The sequence below is a fragment of the Cimex lectularius genome, unplaced genomic scaffold (genome assembly GCF_000648675.2).
Source record: "Cimex lectularius strain Harlan isolate CLEC.00 unplaced genomic scaffold, Clec_2.1 scaffold11, whole genome shotgun sequence".
Classification (NCBI taxonomy): domain Eukaryota; kingdom Metazoa; phylum Arthropoda; class Insecta; order Hemiptera; family Cimicidae; genus Cimex; species Cimex lectularius.
The window spans coordinates 249,735-270,444 of NW_019392673.1; the positions used below are offsets into that span (position 1 = coordinate 249,735).

At 34.7% G+C, this 20,710-nt stretch overlaps 1 protein-coding gene across 3 annotated transcripts in view; it reads left to right on the plus strand.

The window, feature by feature from the left end:
• LOC106669442 (glutathione hydrolase 1 proenzyme-like) overlaps positions 1 to 20,710 on the plus strand; it is a 46,898-nt gene that overhangs the window by 4,320 nt on the left and 21,868 nt on the right. Inside the window, exon 2 of one of the 3 annotated variants that reach the window (XM_024225413.1) lies at positions 4,986 to 5,050. In XM_024225413.1, coding sequence (XP_024081181.1) covers positions 4,989 to 5,050 — 62 coding nt within the window. In that variant the 5' untranslated portion in view covers positions 4,986 to 4,988. Of the gene's footprint in view, positions 1 to 4,985; positions 5,051 to 10,684; positions 10,793 to 15,859; positions 16,030 to 20,710 lie in introns of those variants that run through there. The other 2 variants (XM_014398929.2, XM_014398928.2) reach the window with 2 other exon arrangements.

The following is a 20,710-nucleotide window of genomic DNA, read 5'->3' on the forward strand; positions in this document are numbered from 1 at the left end:
CTGACTCGCAGAAGAGGGGTCATCCTCAGCCGATTAAGGATAGGCCATGAGAGATTGACACGCGGACACTTATTTTTGAGCCAAAGCCCGCGTATGTGTCCGTATGCAGTCGCTCGATGTGTCCCACCTAATTGAAGGGAACAATTCCTTGGTTCCGTATATAGAGCGTGTAGAAAGGGTACCTGATATCAGAATTGTGCTTGAGCATGGAAGCAAGTATCTGGGTCGTGATAGAGAGTGTATGTATTTATTAGCGTGCTTTAGAGTGAAGTAGGGTAACTTATACTCTCAATCAGACATACGACTAATACAAGCTGGGGTCCCACAAGGGCGTGCTCTAGGTCCCACCCTTTTACCATTTATACATCTGATTTTTCTAACCATCATTAAGCACGATCATTACCACTTATGCGGATGCCACCGCAATTATTTCTTCTAATGTGAATCCTAACTAGGAACACCTTGAGGTTATCGGAGCAAAATATGGAGGACATGACTGAATGTAGATGAATGTACGTTCAAATTGAAAAAAAGAAGTCTTGCCTTTCACTCGACAACAACAAAGAGATACCGTCTTTCATGTAATTCAATTACTTAGGACTACCACTAGACAGCGGACTGAAATCCCTATGCAAGATGGTGTGACACATCGTCAAAGCTTTTGGAGCACGACATGTGTCCGGTGTGCAAAGAAAGGTTGACCGATGTGTCCCATCTTATTGAAGGGTGCAATTCCTTGGCTCCATACAGAGAGCGTTTAGGAATGGCACTCGAGCACGGAAGCGAGATTTTTTTACATAGTAATGATAGTTTTTCGTGTACCTAGAGTGTGTAGAGAGTGAATGTAATTATTAGCGTGAAAGTATGAAGACAGTTGATTGCGAAATAGTTAGTACCTCATCGACTCTCAATTGTGAGAACTCCACCACCGTAATGGACGATATGTAAATAGGAGAGATTGTACTTAAGAATGAACGAGAATACAAATGGGTTTGGAACTGCATGCGTTGGATGCTGAATTAACCTAGCTGTTGACAGACGACACCCAGGGTAGGTGAATCTCGAGGCTGCTGGCAGTGTATTCTAAATTGCAAAAGCTGGATTTGCCGATGGACTGGGAGAAGCGATAGACTCAACTCTGTACATGTTTGTACGCATGTACGTACGTGTGTTTGAGCCTACAAATCCAAATCCATTTTCACTGTTTTATGATAATAGGAAAAGTTTTCAGCCGATAAAGGACAATCATACTTTATCAAGTTTCTAATGAGTAACGTGCGATAATATCAAGATCAACTACGACTAGGTTTCCTCTGATGTAAACTAGTCCAAATTTACTAGAAATACATTCAACCAAGAATTTGTCTATTTGGAACTAAAATAATGAAAAATCTAGTAAAAATGGATAATTTCACGAGGGAAGTTATTTGTCATTAATTCTCTGGCAAGACTGTCATATTGTATCACCTAGGCCTCTTTAAATTTGTATCGTGAACAAATTATATTATAGTGACAATTTTTTTTCTAGAGACCTAGTTCACGAAGAATTCGAGATGGGACGACACAAAATTTGCAGGCCAGCAAAAATAAACAAATCCACATTTTTTAAAAAGCTATATTGAATTGGGTCAGAAGATAACAAAGACAGATGGATGGTTTAACAGGAACCAGCCAGTTCAGTCGATTGTAGTCAAAGGAGTTTCATTTTAAACTGCCAACTACTCTTACTCGGAAGAATTAGGTTGTAAGGCCTATTGGATATTTTCAAAAATTACATTTTTGAATAAAGTATTAACAAACGGGCCTTTAGCCCGTTAACTTTCTACTTTCACACTGTAGGAACAATTTTGATGACCGGTTCGCTTTAAAACGCAAACGAATGTTTACGAATTCCTAAGAGGGTAAGAAGCTACAGTAGAAAGACAAATAAAATCATAGGTCACGCGAGTCTGTGTTTAAACAAATCAGAACTCATTAGTACAAATTAGAAACAGTTAGTCCTTTACTAAAAAACCTCGGAGTCATAGACCAACCAGTACATTTTGTTTCAAGTATATTTGGCTGACAACGAACTCACTTTTTCTTTGATGTATTATTAACGAAATAAACCATTTAGTTGTGTTTTATATTAATACCAATATGTATTTCTTTTGTGTCTGCATTATTATTTACTTCACTACTTTCGTGGTCCGATTCAAACCCACGAACCCCCCTAACCATCCCTAAAAAAAAAAAAAAAAAAAAAAAAAAAAAAAAAAAAAAAAAAAAAAAAAAAAAAAAAAAAAAAAAAAAAAAAAAAAANGCCATTAGCTTTTTTTCATCTCAACTAAAAACCTTAATTAATTGTCATAAATTATTATTTACTTTTTCAATTCCGAAAATATTGGCAAAGGTGGTCGATTTTAGACAATGGCGAGCGACAATAGTTTTTCCAGTGACATTGCACGCGTAGCATGACAAACTCTCGCTTGATCAATGCAAACTCCGCTCTTCCATTCTCTGGTGAGTGTACGCCATTTGGGATAAAATTCAGCTAAAAACAAAGGAAGTAATAAATCTCCTTGATCTTTATGAGCTTCTAACGAAGAGTCTACTTAAGACTTCATAGTTTGTTCGTTTTCTTGAAAACAATATGGGTTCATATTTGACTTGAAGCTGAATAAGATGTAGATATGAAACCTAATTTAAGCTGACGAAAATAGGAAACTATGCCCAAATTAGGTCTATTTGATCTTGAGCTGGAGAAACTTTATTCATCGTTGGAACAGGACTAAAGGAATACTAACCTTGTTATATACAGGGTGGCCCCAATCAGTTCAGCCACACTTCCTTCAATTTCCTAATGAACGCTGAGTAAAAAAGGTCCTATGAACCTGCGTCCGCAAACCCTTCAGTTCCGAGCTACAGGCAAAAACCATGAAAAACCACGGTTTTTTACCTTATTCGTGAAATTGTTAGTAAACCGTTGATCAATGCAAACTCCGCTCTTCCATTGTCTGGTGAGTGTCCGCCATTTGGGATAAAATGGGATAAAAGCCTGACCGTAAAACAGCTCGAAACAACATCTGTAGAGGATTAATTTCTGCGTCGAATGAGATTAAAACCAGCCTGATCGGCCGAAAATTTCATTTTTGGCGAGTTTTCGAAGTTAGGAGGTGAAGGGGTACACAAAATTTACCATTTCTGACATTTTTATCGAAAATTCACAACTTGAACACCCTATCAAAAAATTCTCCGTTACAAACCTCGTTTGGTGGTGATCGAATTCTCCGTCACATTAGACCAACCCCAGTCCGATTTATGAAACATTCGAATTTTGGCTAATTTACTGCTTTTTACCCAAATCGAATGTTACTGTTTTCTGATGGGTACCCCTACTGAATGAAATAATGTACGAAAAATCTGAATGTCTTACTTAACAATTTTAGAAAGTGTACACATCTTTTAATGAACATTACATTTTATTTATTGTTAAAAACCATTACAATAGCTTGAGCGAAAAATAGCGACAATTTTCTGCATTGCCAGTGAGATAGTGAGCGGAGTTTTCGATCACCACCAAACGAGGTTTGTAACGGAGAATTTTTTGATAGGTTGTTCAAGTTGTGAATTTTCGATAAAAATGTCAGAAATGGTGAATTTTGTGTACCCCCTCCTAACTTCGAAAAATCGCCAAAAATGAAATTTTCGGCCGATCAGGCTGGTTTTGATCTCATTCGACGCAAAAATTAATCCTTTACAGATGTTTCAAGCTGTTTTACGGCCAGGCTAACGGCTTACTAACAATTTCACGAATAAGGCCAAAAAACGTGGTTTTTCATGGTTTTTTTGTCTGTAGCTCGGAACTGAAGGGTTTGCGGACACAGGTTCATAGGACCTTTTTTACTAAGCGTTCAATTTCCTATAAGATCTGGAAGTGTGACTGAATCGATTGGGGCCACCCTGTATATCAAGCATATTATAAAATATGTTTAGAAAAACTATTATTTTAGCATTTCTAGGTACTCAAAAGGTGCTGGTTTCACAACAAATACATCTGAGATGACAAAATAGGAATGGTTTTAGTTATTCATAGATTTTACATTAAACGCGGACATTAACTGGCCGATGCTTCAGAGTAAAGTAGGGTAACACTTTCAATCAGATATAAGATACACCAGCTGGCGTCCCACAAGGGCGTGTTTTAGGTCCCACTCTTTTACCACTTATACTTCGGACCTGAGCATCTCAACACGATCATTACCACTTATGCGGATGTCACCGCAATTGTCTTCTAACCTGAATCCTATCCAAGCTACCTCCAACATCCAGGAACACCTTGAGGTTATCAGAAAAAAGTCGATGACATGGCTAAAAGAAGAAAAATGTATTCATTTTACGTTCACATTGAAATAAGCCTTGCCTTCCGCTGTACATCAACAACAACGAGATACCGCCTTCCATTCTAGTCAGACACCTAGAGAGCGATGACATGGAATCCCCACACAAGACTTAAGAGACAACAAATCAACAGAAGACTTGGACTACAAAGATTTCTAGGACCGAAATCCGTCTTGGCCGTCAAATTAAACCAACCTTATACTTAATGCGATCACTGTGGGGTACTGCCAAGCCATCCAACCTCCAGCGCATTCAATCCTTCCAATCAAATGTCCTCAGACAAATAGTCAAAGCTCGTTACTACGTGAACGAACTGATCCGTTCCCTTTTCCAAAAATTTCGCACCAACATATTGACCTAACACTTCTGCTCTAGCCCTCATATTCCCTTCCCGAGAACCCGCCATGTCGCCTTCCGATGGCCTCGAGACCTCCATGCCTCCTAATCCCTCACAGTGGGTGCCAAAATAGGCTGGTTCCTCATGGCATGCTGGCATTAGTGTTAGTACTGTGACTATGTAAAGAATTGTTTTGTAATCTCATTTGTAGTACGTAAGAATATGTATACAGTACAAATGAAATGAATTTTTTTTTTATATATTTCAGGAGATGTGGTATACTGCGCCCTTTGAGAGCAATTGTATCCTTTGTTCTGCATTTCGAGCACAAAGGTGAGTCCATTTTGTTACGGTTACACGTTTCAAGCATTTTTTTCTGTGTAGAAGTATGGCACTTTTCTTTTTACCTTCTTTGCAGAATCCTTCTCAAGTGCCCATTCTGCAAGTCCCGTTAGGATTCGGTGTCTCATCCTGATTTCTATGGTATATTCTGTACTTTCTCTCTTTACAAATTTCGCAGGTTTTGGGGTTGTTTGTGTCCAGTTAGTGGACTTTACCAAGATGCTCATTGATAGTATGGATCCATGCCATAGAACATTAGCGCTGAAGCAGTTACCTTGTAATGTCATCCGCTTCTTTGTTACTCCTGCGTCTCCTATAAAATCCTAGGCGAGTGATTGTGTTGCTTATAATTTATTCTGCGCACCTAAACTATTTAGTTTGATTTCGCAATCCAGCACCATTCTCGAGCATGTAGTTTTAGGCCTCTTTCTTACTGAACGATATTGCCGGATGACGAAAAGTCGGTCTATAGTTTATTGCGGTTTTAACACTTTTACACCGGACATTTTTTCGTCGCTGTTGTTTCAGTATCTTTGCGACTTTAGTTATTGTACGTTTACGAGACCGAAAAAATATCAAATCGCTTTTATTGTGTACTCGTTTTTAACTGTCTCTTTAAAAAATTAAGATGCCATGAACACAATTTTCTTATCTATTTCCTGTTTCTGATGAACTGCATTGTCGACTGAAGCCATTCTTCGGCAAGGTACCAAGCTGAGAAATTTCATTCAACTTATTTAATGGTGTGATAAGTGAACAAATTCATGTTAACTTTCCAATAATTCATTGTACCTGCAATAAATTATTAAAAAAGAAATTATTGTTGGCATGTGACTGAAAAATCACGACGTCTTGACTGAATTGATAAAGGACTTTCGATTTGAGGTATTCGATCATGTTTGCGCGTAGGGGATTAGCAAAATTTTGGTGATATTTATTGATTGGTTGTTTGCTGTGCGAGGTGGTAAAAGCAGGGGAAACACATTATACTGAGGGTAAAAAGTATATTGAAATTGAGAAGATAAACAAGCTGATTTTCAAGCCTTCCGTGGTTCGTCCTCAACACAATGGATCGATTTTCTTCGTTTTTGAGCTGAAGAGCCCAAACGTTGGTCTGCTGCAGTTCTTGGTATAGCCTCTTTTTCCATCATTGCAGGTGGTGCTTCACTGTCACCACCAGATACAACTTTGCTTTCCTAACCATTTTTCTCACAATTTTCATGTGATTCTCTTGCGATATTAAGGATAAATTAAAAAAAAATAACATTGTTATACACTATCAAATAAATTGTATAAATTAAGCTAAACAAAGATTCTAACATCATAAAATGTAATCAGTTGCTCATAACATGCTGGTGTCAAATGAAAACCGCGAGAGTAATTATGCGTTTTTAAGCTTTAAATAAAAATAAATAGCAATGTAAATTAGAGGTAGAGCAATAACTGCAAAACACAACAATGAGCTTAAGAATAAGTTGAAACAAGGAAAGGGTTATCTTAGGGTAGCTAACGGTTTTTTCCTTTATGAAAGCATCGTAACCATACTAATGTCGAAATGGTGTGGTCCCCTAAAGGTAATCTTCTCTTTCTCATGATTGGGCATATTGCGGATTTTTCAGACGTTAATACCATGTCATTTTCAAACAGCCATCTTTTAACACACTATTGACTGCCATTCCCACATTAACTTTGTCCGTAGCCTTATTGAAATGTTTATTTTTTTATAGATGCAAATTTCATCCGCATCAATTTCATCGTACATAGAAATGGAGAAAAGAATGGGACATAATACTGCTCCTTGTTATAGTCCAGATTGCGTTAATCGGGGATCGACAAAATTATCAATCTGAAAAGGAATAAAAATATGGAAATAGACCAATAATCATTTAAACAAAGGGAAGAGCTTAAGAACAAGTCGAAAGTATGCCAGGGATATCTTCGGGTATTTAAAGGATTTTTCCTTATTCTTTTATAATATTAATTATTATTATTCGTTAGTATGTTAAAGCCAAATCATACATTTGTTAAAATATAAGTTTAAATTAGGATTTTTAAAAAATTAGAAAGAGCATTGAACCCGATCTTGTTACCTATCATTGAAAATTGCCTGTTTGTGTTGTGCGGTGGTCCTGAAGACTGAAAAATATGCTAGTTTTACACGAGATGTCAAGATGGGTATGTTTTTACTTATGCATAATGTCAAGGTTCAATTAGAGGACCGATAATAAAATTAAGAGCAGAACAAGTAAAAATAGGCAAGGGAAATCTTCGCGTAACAAACGGAATGTATTTTTTCTTGTCAAAACGTCATTTTTGAGTAAAGCCATGCATTTGTCGAAATATAAATTTAAATTTAGGTTCAGACCGTTTTAAAGAACAGTGAGTTGACCTTTATGCTGATTTTCCAACAAAGGAGATGACACGATTTCAGTTGTTAATAGAGTTAAAGTTGAAATATTTGCAGCTGTAATATCAAAACGAAAAAGAACTTAAGAACAAGAATACAAGGCTATCTTTGGTTAACTACCTGATTATTTTTTCCTTATAAAAGCTTCTTTTTTTTTTGGCATTAGCCTTATTAGCCACAGCCAATCATACCATTTTGAAGTTGTTGTTTTCTTTTATTTCTTTCTTATGACGTTTCCTGATTCTTTACTAACCAACACGTATCGCAGTGCAATTTTGTATAAATCTCTAAATCTCATGCAAGTTACACTTGGTGTCCAATCTCTCTTAAAAATGTAACTACTGCTCCGTAAAGTTTAACATTATTTGAGCCCAAAATTGTTTTGTAGTAGGAAGATCCATGAAATGGATTATGGAGTTGAATAATTTTTCTCTTTCTTTCTTATATTTAGCACACATCATAAAGCATAAGGTGTTAGCATGTGTCACAAACACTAGAATTGGCTATATTTATTCGCATAAATATTCATTGCAAATAGCACGGTTCGAGCGTAGTGTACATATTGTTCGACACATATCCTTATTTACTGGTTGGTTCTTAAACCAGGAAGTACCGACTTTCGGCTGTATGGATTTGTAAAAACTTCCTTTACTCGAACTCCGATAACTGTCTTGCCACGTGTTGTAATAATGCCTCCTTAAAGTGTTATGGATTTCACTGTAGTGGATGATAAATGTTGACGTTTGCCCCTGTGTTGTTTTTTTTTTTTTTTTTTGGCAATTGATCAACTTTTTCATTGAACTTCAACCCTGCATGTGCCTTTACCCAAGCAATTACAACTTTTTGATTTTTAAATTCACTAGTTTCGTGGTCCGCTTGACCAATTAATATCTTTCAGTTAATTAAGGTTTTTAGTTGAGATAAAAAAAAGTCAATGTCACGAGCGGGATTCGAACACACGATCTTCGGCTAGATACGCCGCTACTCTACCCTTGAGCTATCGTGACTTTGATCCACTCAGACATCAACTCCCCATCTTAACCTACAACCGTTCGAATTTTCCCTCTTTAAACCCTTTTAATTTCACAGAAGTTTATTGATAAATTAAAATGGGCCGAACACTAGTTATTTTACAAGCTTACGTACAAAAGATTAAAAAATTAGGGGAAAAGAACGGTTGCAGGTTGAGATGGGGAGTTAGTGTCTGAGTGGATCGAAGTCAGGCTAGCTCAAGTGGTAGAGCAGCGGCGTATGTAGCCGAAGATCGTGGTTTCGAATCCCGTTCATGACACTGATTTTTTTTAATGCTTTTATTTCTACGAATATAACAATTATTATTAGCAAAGCATAATACAGGCATGGATCACAATTCGTCTGCCGGAAGTCGTTAAGAGAAAAAGAATGAACGAAATAAAAATAAAAATAAGAATTAAAGCGAGGTTACATTATTCGCTACATGCTAGTACACCATCAAAAAAGATTAAACATAATTTCACTAATTTCGTGGTCCGCTTGACCAATTAATATATTACAATTAATTGAAGTTTTAAGTTAAGATAAAAAAGTCAATGGCACGAGCGGGATTCGAACGTGGAATGAGATGCGAAGTTGGTGTCCGAGTGGACATGTCCTGTTTCCAATTTTGAGCCGTCAGTAAAAATATTGTGGAAACCAGGAAGTTTTTCCTCTAGCTCGTGCCGAGAAACGCTATTCGCTATCCTTGTGTCGAAGTTTGGCATGTCAAGAAATACGCAAGTTTCTGCCTCCTCGGTCAATACGTCGTAAGTGGTTTGGTACAAGGGCGGGATATCAGAGCATTTTATACTTTTATTATATTTGTTCAAATTCAAAAAACTATCCACGAGCAAGGTTCCTGCTTTCTTGTACCAATAATTGTATATTAGTGCCTGTGAACAAAGCAGGCTCTATTAAAAGTGTCGGTAGTATAGTAGTTTACACGTTGGTTAAGGGTTTTGAGAAACTTTGAACGCGAATTTCAATAACTTGTTATCTAACATTAAGCTCGTTTTGCTCATCCAGTTGCTCAGAAAATGATGGTTTCACAATAAAACCAAAGGAGACGTTGATAGTGTAAAGATTTTAGTAATGCATAGTGTTTTGGTTGAATCAAAATAAAAAGAAAAAAACAGTTAAAGGACCAGCAAGCATAAAATTAAAAGTATAACAACAAGTAAAAATAGGCAAGGGAAATCTTCGCGTAACAAACGGAATGTATTTTTTCTTTTCAAAGCTTCATTAGCGTATATTGGTCAAACCATACATTTGTTGAATACAAATTTAAATTTAGATTCAGACTGTTTTAAAGAACATTGAGTGCGGACTTCATGCTGTTTTCCAACAGAGTAATTGGCACGAATAAATTATTAATAGTGTTAAATTTCAAATATTTACTGTTGGGATATCAAACAGAACTTAAGAACAAATATGCAAGAGATATCTTTAGGTAACTACCTCATATTTTTTCCTTATAAAAGCTTCGTTAGTAGTAGTTTAAACATAAGTTCACTAGTTTTCGTGGTCCGCTTGACCAATTAAATCTTTCAATTAATTAAGGCTTTCAGTTGAGATAAAAAAGTCAGTGTCACGAGCGGGATTCGAACCCACGATCTTCGGCAAGATTCGCCGCTGCTCTACCACTTGAGCTATCGTGACTTCGATCCACTCTGACACTTCCCATGTCAACCACACCTTTTGAATTTTCCCTCCTTTTTGCCATTTTTCAAATGTGTAATCTATTTGATTCTCGGCGACAAATGAAATGGCCATGGTGAGCTTTAGTAAAGATATACTTCATTTTAACTTATTAAATTCATTAGTTTTCGTGGTCCGATTGACCAATTAAATCTTTCAATTAATTAAGGCTTTTAGGCGAAGTCACGATAGCTCAAGTGGTAGAGTAGCGGTAGAGTAGCCGAAGATCGAGGGTTCGAATCCCGCTCGTGACACTGACTTTTTTATCTCAACTAAAAGCCTTAATTAATTGAAAGTTTTAAACATAAGTTTAGGTCATATATCTTGAGGATCTTTGAACACGAATTTCAATAACTTGTTATCTAATATTGAAATTTGCTCGTCCAAATATGTTTGAAATTAATTCTTGTTAGCCGGCCAAGAAATATTTTGTATAGTTGAGGAAGTCGGAGGCGTGCGATGGTAGGGAGGAACCTTGACTGAGTTCCTCTCTCTTTTGGTTTGGGTCAGCGCCAGTCAGTCCACGCGCTTTGCCCGTTCCTGGTGTTGTCTCACTTTCGACCAAAAAATAAAATACATGCCGGCAAAATGCAGCGATTTGCCATTGAAGAGGGGTAAGTTTTTAAAAGACCTAAACGGCCGGAACGACGAGCCCGTCTTCAAAATTAGCCTTCATCTCCCTTCCGGCCCGTTTTATTATTGAACCCTTCCACAGCATAAATTGCATAAATGAGGCCGTAAATATGTTCGGAGATTCGATCGGAATGCAGAATGAAAAGGGCAATAGTTGGAACATCCTTCTGACACTATCAATTCACCAACAGACCGTTCAGGCGTAAACAATAATCTCATGCCTGTTTATTTACATTTCTATTTTTTGAAATTTCCTAATAAATGACTCAAGTAATTTTTTTGCCCAATTTCGGTTTTACTGATAAGAAACCGCTTTAACTGATTGATAACAATAATTTTTCCTTGTTAAAATTGCTTTAAATCAATTTTGAAAACTCTTGTGTTCTCGAGTGTATGTTTATTTATTTTAATTTTTTGTTCGAATTATCGTCTTGGTAAATATATTTTAAATATATTCCAAACGATCTTTAATCGGGTTTTCTTTCAGAACTCCTCGAAAATTTACTTACCTGGGGTAAATTTCCAGATGTGTCGAAAATATTGAAAAGACCAAAACGAAATCGCAATCAGTTCCCTGATAAAATTGGATCCCACGACTTGGCCAATTCGCACAATTTGATAAGGCGTCTTGGTCCAACCTGGCAGATTTATTCCAATTTAGAACAAAATCATAGCTATAAACTTTAATAAATCCTCATGAAATGAAAAATGATATCCTGTGATATTTAAAACCGTTACAATCCAATTTTTTTTGCATATATATTTTTGGTCCATGATTTTCGATTGTATTTAATCATGAGTAAAGTTGTGTAGATAACACAAAAACAAGATCCGTAAGGAAAAAAAAACGTGTTTTCAAATGAATCATTTCGAACAAGGAACTCAATTAGAAATCATTACACGTAAATTCTGCAGTACGGTTGAGCAATAACAAATCAAAAAATTAATTTTAAGCACGCGAAAGAAAAATACTCTTTAATTACATATTGTACTTGGATTGAAAATTATAGCATTTTTCATAAGATTTTCACTTCTGAAAAACCTTCACAATCGTAAAAGCTACTGGAACGATTATTCAGTATTTGTGTTAGTTTCCTGCCTTATCAAATCTTCGTTAACATGTTAAAATCAAATAACATATTAGTTTAAACTTAAATTCAATTTTTGAAACCAAATTGAACAGGATTCTAATTAAATTGTCGCCTAGCATTGAAAATTTCTTGTTTTGGTTCAGTGCTCAAATTAAAAACGCTTTTTCACGGCTTGGTGATAAAAATCGTTCTTAAACTATTTACCCAGACAACTTATCAAGGTTTCTATTATTTTGGAGAAATCGACAACCTAAGAAAAAAGCCGATAAGTTTTATCCTCTTTATCTCATCGGATCCGACCTGTGCAGAAACGGAAACATTTCAAATTTGAGATTACGGTCGAATGTTACTCATCTTTGTTTTGACATCAAAAATGCAGTTAAGCTGCAGATAACTGGATTTTCTTGTTTTTATTTTTTAGAAAGTGGTCATGTCTTCCTTTATAGAATGGTAGTTATTATTCAAAATTAGTTTCACATGACGAAACCCGTTTATTCAACACTGGTGGGATTATTGTTTCCATAATCACCGTGAGATCTTTACATGTTGAAACAATTTTTGTCATTAAAAAATTGCACTTTGGAGGTTTTTTAACGTATTGGTTCAACAACAATAACGAATTAGACCAAATGGCGAATACTTTAATCACCCAGGTTTTAGATATACCAGTTTCCTTATCCTTATTCCTTGATAAACAAAGAAAGGACGGAAACGCTAATAATACCGTAGACACACGATGAACTAATTTACATGAAATTACATTTAATTATATACTAACAAAATATAGTATACATAGTACCAAAATATTGAGTTGTTTTATGTATTTATTTAAACGTTTGGTAGAAGAAATCGTTGTTCAAGTGGTTTAATTCTAAAAAGAGAAAAGCTTCATACAACTTTTACTTTTCCTGTTGAAAGTTACCCCAGGAAGAAAGTGAGTGAAGTGGTAATCTGAAGTAGCTGGGTCGTTTATTGGATGAGTTGGTTGAAACGACATGATGAGTGTTTCCGTGGTAGATGTCGGTTTTGTGTGCGGGGTGAACGAGGTAAATTGATTCGATAAATAATGAGAGTTCGATAAATCTTTTGGTATTGCGTGGTTTTACTGAGTACCTTCGAACTGGATGAGCAAGGTCAGGGATGATGTCTACCGTTTACTATGTGCAGTTATGCCGTATACGTTCTGGCCAATTTAACCATGGAACAGATTTGCAGATTGAATGGGCTAAGATCTGGGTGTTCGCTTAGTTGAGAGAGACAGTTGAAATCCAAGTTCGATAACGGTTGAGACAGTACGCGGTGCGATGTACAGTGACGGTTAAAATCTAATTTGTACATCTTGAATGTGACGTGGTACTGTATAGCATCATTCGACCAGAACACCCAGGGACCGAGAAATGATAATCTGAATGAGCGAGGTCTTATTATATATCTAGCATGTACTATGTGCAGTTTTGCTCGGTTATGCTGTGAACGCTCTGGTCAGTTCAGCCTTGGACGTGAGTGGCAGTAGTAGAAGTGGAGAGTTAGTCTGAATGATCTAAGGATTGGGCTGTTTGCTTAGATGAGAGAGATAGTTGAAGTACGAGTTTGTTAAATCTTGAGGTGAGATTTGGTGCGGTTTGGCGATGTTTGTGCTCGATCCCTTTCAGCCAGAGTAGCCTAAATGTGCGAAGTCTGGGCTCTTGGCTGGATGAGAGAGATTGTAACCGAGTTCGATAAACCTTGAGATAGGATGCGGCATTGTGTTTTTATGCTGGGTTTCTTTCCGCTAGAGTTGCCAAGGACCGATGATGATGATAAGAGGATCTGGGAAGCGATATACCTCAAAGCCTTCTGGCGTATTATATTACCTAGTTCCTCCTTCAATTGATTCGATCCTTCTTTTAAGAACTAGTATGTCATTGACTGTCATCCTGCATTATTCTTGGTCTTCTTGGTATCCTAGGTTAAATCTCCATTGACTATTTACTTCGAATTCGAAGATCATATGGTTGGCAGTTTCTTCCTCCTCATTGCGCAACTTTAAAATGGAGTTGTATTGAATATACTACAATAGGTGTTTTCTCAGAGGCGTAGTGCTGCATTGCGTGGCTGGGCCTCTTTCGGATAGAGTAGCCACAGACCTAAGTGGTAATACGAATAATCGAAATCTATCTTTGTGGGCTGATTATATGTTTGTCGTGTACTATGAGTAGTTTTGCTTGGTTGTGCTGTGTACGTTCTGGTCAGTTTAGCCCTGGAACAGAGTGGTAGTCTGAATGAGCTAAGGCTTGGGCTGTTTGCTAAAGATAGGAGTTTAAATAAGAAAGTGGTTGAAAAACATAGTTTAAAATAAGTTGGTGTTTTCGAAATGCATTTTTTTAATGACAACTGTAATAAAACTATAGTCAGTAGGCTTTTAAGCAGTACGACGAGTGCCCTTCTAAAACAACAATTCTGTAGCTTTTCAAAACCATTTCATTTTAATGCCTACTATTTTCACTTCATTAAGAATCAAGTCCCTTGTCCAATTATATATTAAAAATCATAAAAGATAGTCTACAATACAAAAGACTATAAAAATCGCGAAGAAATAAGAGATGCAATGGAAAACCCATTCAGGGTTCATTGTTAAAAAATTTCCGAAACCTTCTTGAAGTTGAAAAACATTTCAAGAATATTAGTAATAACTCACCTTCTCTTTATCTTCGGCCATAATTAGTTATGTAGAAATACACATATGGAACTGTAAAAGGTATGAACGGGTTTGTTTTAGGATCGAAGCAACTTGCAAAACAAACGATTTGGATTGACTAATGTGGTGAGGACTGCGAGGGCATGGATTGTCCAAGATCATCCTGATCTGTAGCCCCTCTGGTTGCCGGTCAGATACGCCATTTCACCGCGTTCAGTAGTCGGTCTGTGTGTTATTCTGTCAATCGGGTCCGAAAAAATGCAAGTATTTGAGTCTGTTAGATTTGTGTCTTAAAATTGTATGAATATGTGGTATAAAATATACATAATAGTAGGTATTAAATTTATACTGAAATATGTATAATTTTTTTGTAAATTAAATAAATAAACGCGTTGATTTCAGTTAACCTAGTCTATACTTGAAAAATGCAAAGAAAGAATATCACATAAAATGCATCAATAGAAATAAAAAGGACACATGTAGCCAAAAACATTCGAATAATGGTTTAATTGAAAATATCGATTAATTTGATTAAGTTCAATAAAAAACATACACAAAAAGAGTTAATTTTGTATACAGGCGGTATAAGATAAGAACTGTCAAGAATGATAGTTCAGAGGCATCTGTCGGAGAAGATTAGAGAAAGGTGCACCAGATCGCCAACAGAATGAGTAAACGACTGTGTTGTACATATAGCTTTTGTGATTAACCAATTATTTTGTTATTGAACAATTATTAACTTTTTACCTATCTAAAAATTTACGTATGTGCATTTTTACGCACAATTTTTGCTAAAATCAAGCTGTCTTGAGACATTGATCGATTTTAAGAAGTATAAATCGATATCTAGTCGATATATGATTTAATTTATATTTAAACAATATAAATTCCATTTTTTTTTAATTTTGATATTCGGTTTTTATTTCGTACGTAGTGTAGTAGATAGTTGTATGTAGAGCATAATATGCTGTGTTCTAGAATTGTGTATGTAACTTTTAGTACATAACAGACCGATCTGACAAATTTACAATATACATATTATATTGGTAATATTCATTCTATGTAAATCATAATTTTATGTAGGAGGGGGGGATTTTAGTTCAAACGTCATATTGTGTCTCGTTCGCATAGATGCATATGAGCGGTTATGTCACCTACAAAAGTGTAAGAATTTAGTACCTTAAAAAAAACAAAAAACAAAAACATTACACATTACAATTACGACTAAAAACCTCCAGAATTTTCGTTTATTGTAAAGGATTCTCTATTAACCTAGCGTCGTGGCGCATGCCCAAATGTGCACGGTTAAATCGATGCATTCCAGGCTGTTGAAACAGTTGTGTCCCTCACTGAAAAAGTGTGGACTGAGATGGATGGAATTCAGGAGGAGAATCAGAAGAATCGACCGGAGACCAAGTTCGAGAGAGTTCGACTCTAAGGCTAACATCCAGTAAGACACGCAACTATTTTCTAAACAAGAAAACTAAAAAAAAAAAGAATTGATTACAACACGTCTATATTGTTCACACGATGATACTGATTTGTACCAAGGGATTTTCAACGGATGGACAAAGGTTCTTCAAATTTTACGTGACAACTTGAAGATTTATGGCGATTTATTTTCATCAAACTTAACAACACACTAGAAACTCAAGAAGCTTGATCCGGCTAAGTTTGTCCTTGTCCACATTAAATTTAAAATAAGTCAATTTTTATAAAATGAAACATCTAGTTTGAACAGTAGAAAACCCCCCTAGGAAGAACAGACTCAACCGAATAAAAGTGGCGAAATGACTAAACTCGTTAAAAAAAACAAAGCCTAAACAAACGGACCAGAATGTTTTAACGATTATGGACAATTATGGTGGATATGAAATTAATAAAATTTTATATTCAATCGCATATTGGCTATTTTTTGTCTTTTAAAAAATAAATATATAGTTTGTGATAGGTCCTTTTTTAAAACATCATGCCATTCAAAACAAATTGGATTTTTGAATAGAAAATCCTTATTGATTTTTTCTCGTATATTTTTGAGTTAATTTTTTCAAAAAGTGAATATCTTGTTGGTTTGGTATTTGTTCGTGATCAGAAAGGTCTGAGGAAGATTTTTTTAAATTAGAAATATTATGGTGAAATAAGTAATTACCCAGCTTGTATAGTGCACTCTCGTAGCTTTTCATTACATGCTAATTGTTTTTATGGTCTTTTTAAATAAATCAAGGTACAATGTGTGATAGGTTCTCTTGTAAAAGTACATCAGTCATCAATATTTACACGTCCTTTCTTAAGTTTAAAAAAAATGTTGTTAAATTTGGGTAATATGTTGGTGATAAGAGTGGTATTTTTCAGAAAAATTAGAAAAATTCTGGTGTACAGTGTGGAATTATCAAACTTCTATAATTCATTCTGATAAATTTTCATTATTTCGTCCTTTTTTTTGGGGGGGGGGGCTTTAAGTAAAATGATGTACTAGTTTTTATTAGGTCTGACAAACAAAAAGGGGAAAAATACTAGAATGTTTTGAGGATTTTTCAGACAAATTTGACAAAATGATGGATATGAAATTACTAAAATATTAAAATTTAATCATCCATCGTATCATGAATTCTTTTCTTTTTTTAAATCTTTTTAAATTAATGAAAAAATACCTTGTGATAGGTGGCGCTTTTAAAACTGCATCTTACGGTTCAGAACGAATAAGATTTTTTTGGATCTTATTATTTGGAAGCCCTAGAAGGTTTTTTTTATCGATTTTATGCACGATTATCGCCGATAGGGCAGTTATGCGATTAAATATTTGTACTTTCTCTCTTAATTTGTTAAAAACTAAGTATGTAAAGTCCGGTTGGTTTGCTAGTTTTTCGTTATCTGAATGCTGTGAGGACCATTTTTCAAATTAGAAATATGAAATTAGTAAACTTCTACAGTTCAATATTGTAGTTTTTCATTGCTTCATAGTTTTTGTTTTTTCTCTCTTTTTTTACGAGGGTTCTCAACAGTAGAGGTCATATAAACCTTAAGGGTGCCGGTGTTTTTGAAAAAAGCCCATTTGTAAGTACGTCAGGTTCGAATGCAGGGCCGCTGGATTCGAACCCGGGACCTTTACCTTACAATGATGAGCGCCTCAACCGTTGCGGCCACCGACGCCCCCCCCCAGTTGTTTTTATTTATTTATTTTTTAAATAAATCAATCTACAATTTGTTAATAATTTTCACACTTCCTTTCTTAAAGTTAAAAAATCTGGTGTCCAATTTAGAACTATAATGCACGATTATCGCCGATATGGCAGTTATGTGATTAAATATTCGTACTTTCTCTCTTAATTTTTTAAAAACTAAATATGTAAAATCCGGTTGGTTTGCTAGTTTTTCGTCATCAGAATGCTGTGAGGACCATTTTTCAAATTAGAAATATGAAATTACCAACTTCTATAATTCAATGTTGTAGTTTTTCATTGCTCCCTAGTTGTTTTTATTTAATTTTTTATTTATTTATTGATTTTTTTAATAAATCAATCTACAATTTTCACACTTTCTTTCTTAAAGTTAAAAAAAATCTAGTGTCCAATTTGGAACTATCAAACTGTAACTTCAATCTGATAGATATTCATCATTTCCTTCTAGTGTTTTCCATCTTTTAAAGAAATAATTTATTTTTAAAAATTGCATCTAGCGGTTCAAACAAATAGAAATTAGATTGGAAAGTCCTAGAATTTTTTTATTATACTTTTGCACGATTATCGCCGATTTGGCTGTTAAGAGATTAAAGATTTATACTTTTTCAAGTTTTTTTTACAATTAAATTTATGAAATCTGGGTGGTGTGCTATTTCTTGGATTAATCGAATTTTTATTCAATCTCATAGATTTTCATCATTTCGTTCTTTTTTGAGTCTTTAAGTTACTAAAGTCCTAATTTTTGTTAGATGTGCAAAAACAGAAAACAAAAAAAGGAAGGACGAGATTTTTTTGAAGACGATTTTACAATCAAATTAATCACAATTATGGTGGATATAAAATGATTAAAATTCATTTTTTTAGCATTCCATTCATAACGTTCTAGTTGTTATTTTACTATTATTTACTCATTTTTAAATGTTTATGGCAGGTTCTCTTCACAAATGACACCAGGTGGTTCAGATTCAGAACGAATTATAATTTTGTCGAGAGAAAAGTTTGAAATGATTTTATCTTGTAAACTTAATGCGCGATTATCATCGATTTGACATTTAAGCGAATAAATATCCATACTTTCTTAAGTTTTTATAATTAAATTTGTGAAATCTGGCTGGTGTGCTATTTCTTCATGATAGATTTTTTTTCAAATAAATTATGACGTAATATTTGGACTGAGCAAACTTTTATAATTCAGAATGGTAGCTTTTCATCATATTTCATTAAACTTACAAATGGTACAATAGGTAGATTTTAGGATAGAAAAGTCGTAAATTGATATTTTTTGTTGTCTTTCAACTTGAATATTAGAACGGCATATCGATCCCTCCGGTTGCATATTTTATGAACGTATTCGCCGATTTGGGGTTAACAGAATAAATATTCGGACTTTTTTTCCATTTCCTTTTTAAGTGTTGTTATAACTAAATTCGCCAAACCTGGTTCTATTTGTTCGTGCCCGGACAAATTAGAAAAAATTTAGAGTCCATTTGGATTTATCAACCTTCTATGATTCAATCCAATAGATTTTCATTAGTTCGGTTTGTTTTTATCTTCAAACACAAAGTAAAAGAAAAAAGAGAAAAACGAGAATGTTTTCAGGATGATTTGGCAGTCAAATTAGGCAAAATTATGGTGGATATGAAAATAGTTAAAACTACAGTTTGTCATTTATCTATTCATATTTCTCAAGTGGTTTTTTATTCGTTTATTTTAAATGAATAAAACAACTTTGCGATAAGTTCTTTTTTAAAAATTACGACAAGGGATTCAGAGATTCTAAATGATACGTTTTTCACCTTTCAGCTTGTATATTCCAACGATAATATCGATTTCACCAATCGAATATCTTATGAAAGTTTATGCCTTGATTTGGTTGTTAAAATATTAAATGTTCGTACTTTCTGTCTCATGTTTTGTTATAATTTAATTCGTGAAACATGGCTGGTGTGATATCTGTGATCGGAATAATAGGAGAACGATTTTGGCTGGAGTGATATTTTTTCATGATAAGTAAGATATGAGCACGATTTTTCAGATAAATTCAAAAGATTATAATGTGAAATGATCAGTTTTTCTATAATTCAATAGTTTTTCATTATATCTTCTCATTAAAAATTTACCAAGTGGTACAATTCGTAAATTTTGCGATAGAAAAGTCTCAAATAAAAATTTTATTTTATCTTTCAACTCGAATATTCTAACGATATATCGATCTCTTCGATTGCTTATTTTATGGACAATCATTGGCCGATTTGTCTGTTAAGGGAATAAATATTCACACTTTCTTTGTCGAGTTTCTTGATATAATTTAATTTGAGAAGTCTGATATTTGTTCGTTTTCACACAAATTAGAATAGATTATGGTGAAAGTTATTCAGATATCGTGAGATGCGGTCGGGTGTGATGTAGGTTTCAGAAAAACATTTTCTTTATCGTGCCAACGTTTCGATTGGGGCACTCTCAGCACGACACGCAAGGATGGCACAATTACACAGAAGACAAACACTTTGAGCCCTGAAGATGATCTCAATAAAGATCGAAACGTTGGCACGATAAAGAAAATGTTTTTCTGAAACCTACATCACACCAGACCACATCCCACGATATCTGAATAACTATCGATTAACGGTCACTAATCTCTACACATTATGGTGAAATTTGAAATAACACAACTTTTTATTTCAATAGCATAGATTTTGATAATGTTTGAGTTGTTTTTGTTTGTCTATTTAAAGTAAACGAAGTCCTAATTTGTATTATATCCTCGTTAAAATTTCAATGGTTCAGAAAGTACATTTTAGGATAGAAAAGTCGAAAAATGAAAATATATTTCATATTTCGACTTTTTTTATTCCAACTGTATATCGATCCATCCAACTGCATATTTTATGAACAATTATCCTCCTTTTTGCAGTTAAGCGATTAATTATACGAAACTTTTTCAAGGTTTTT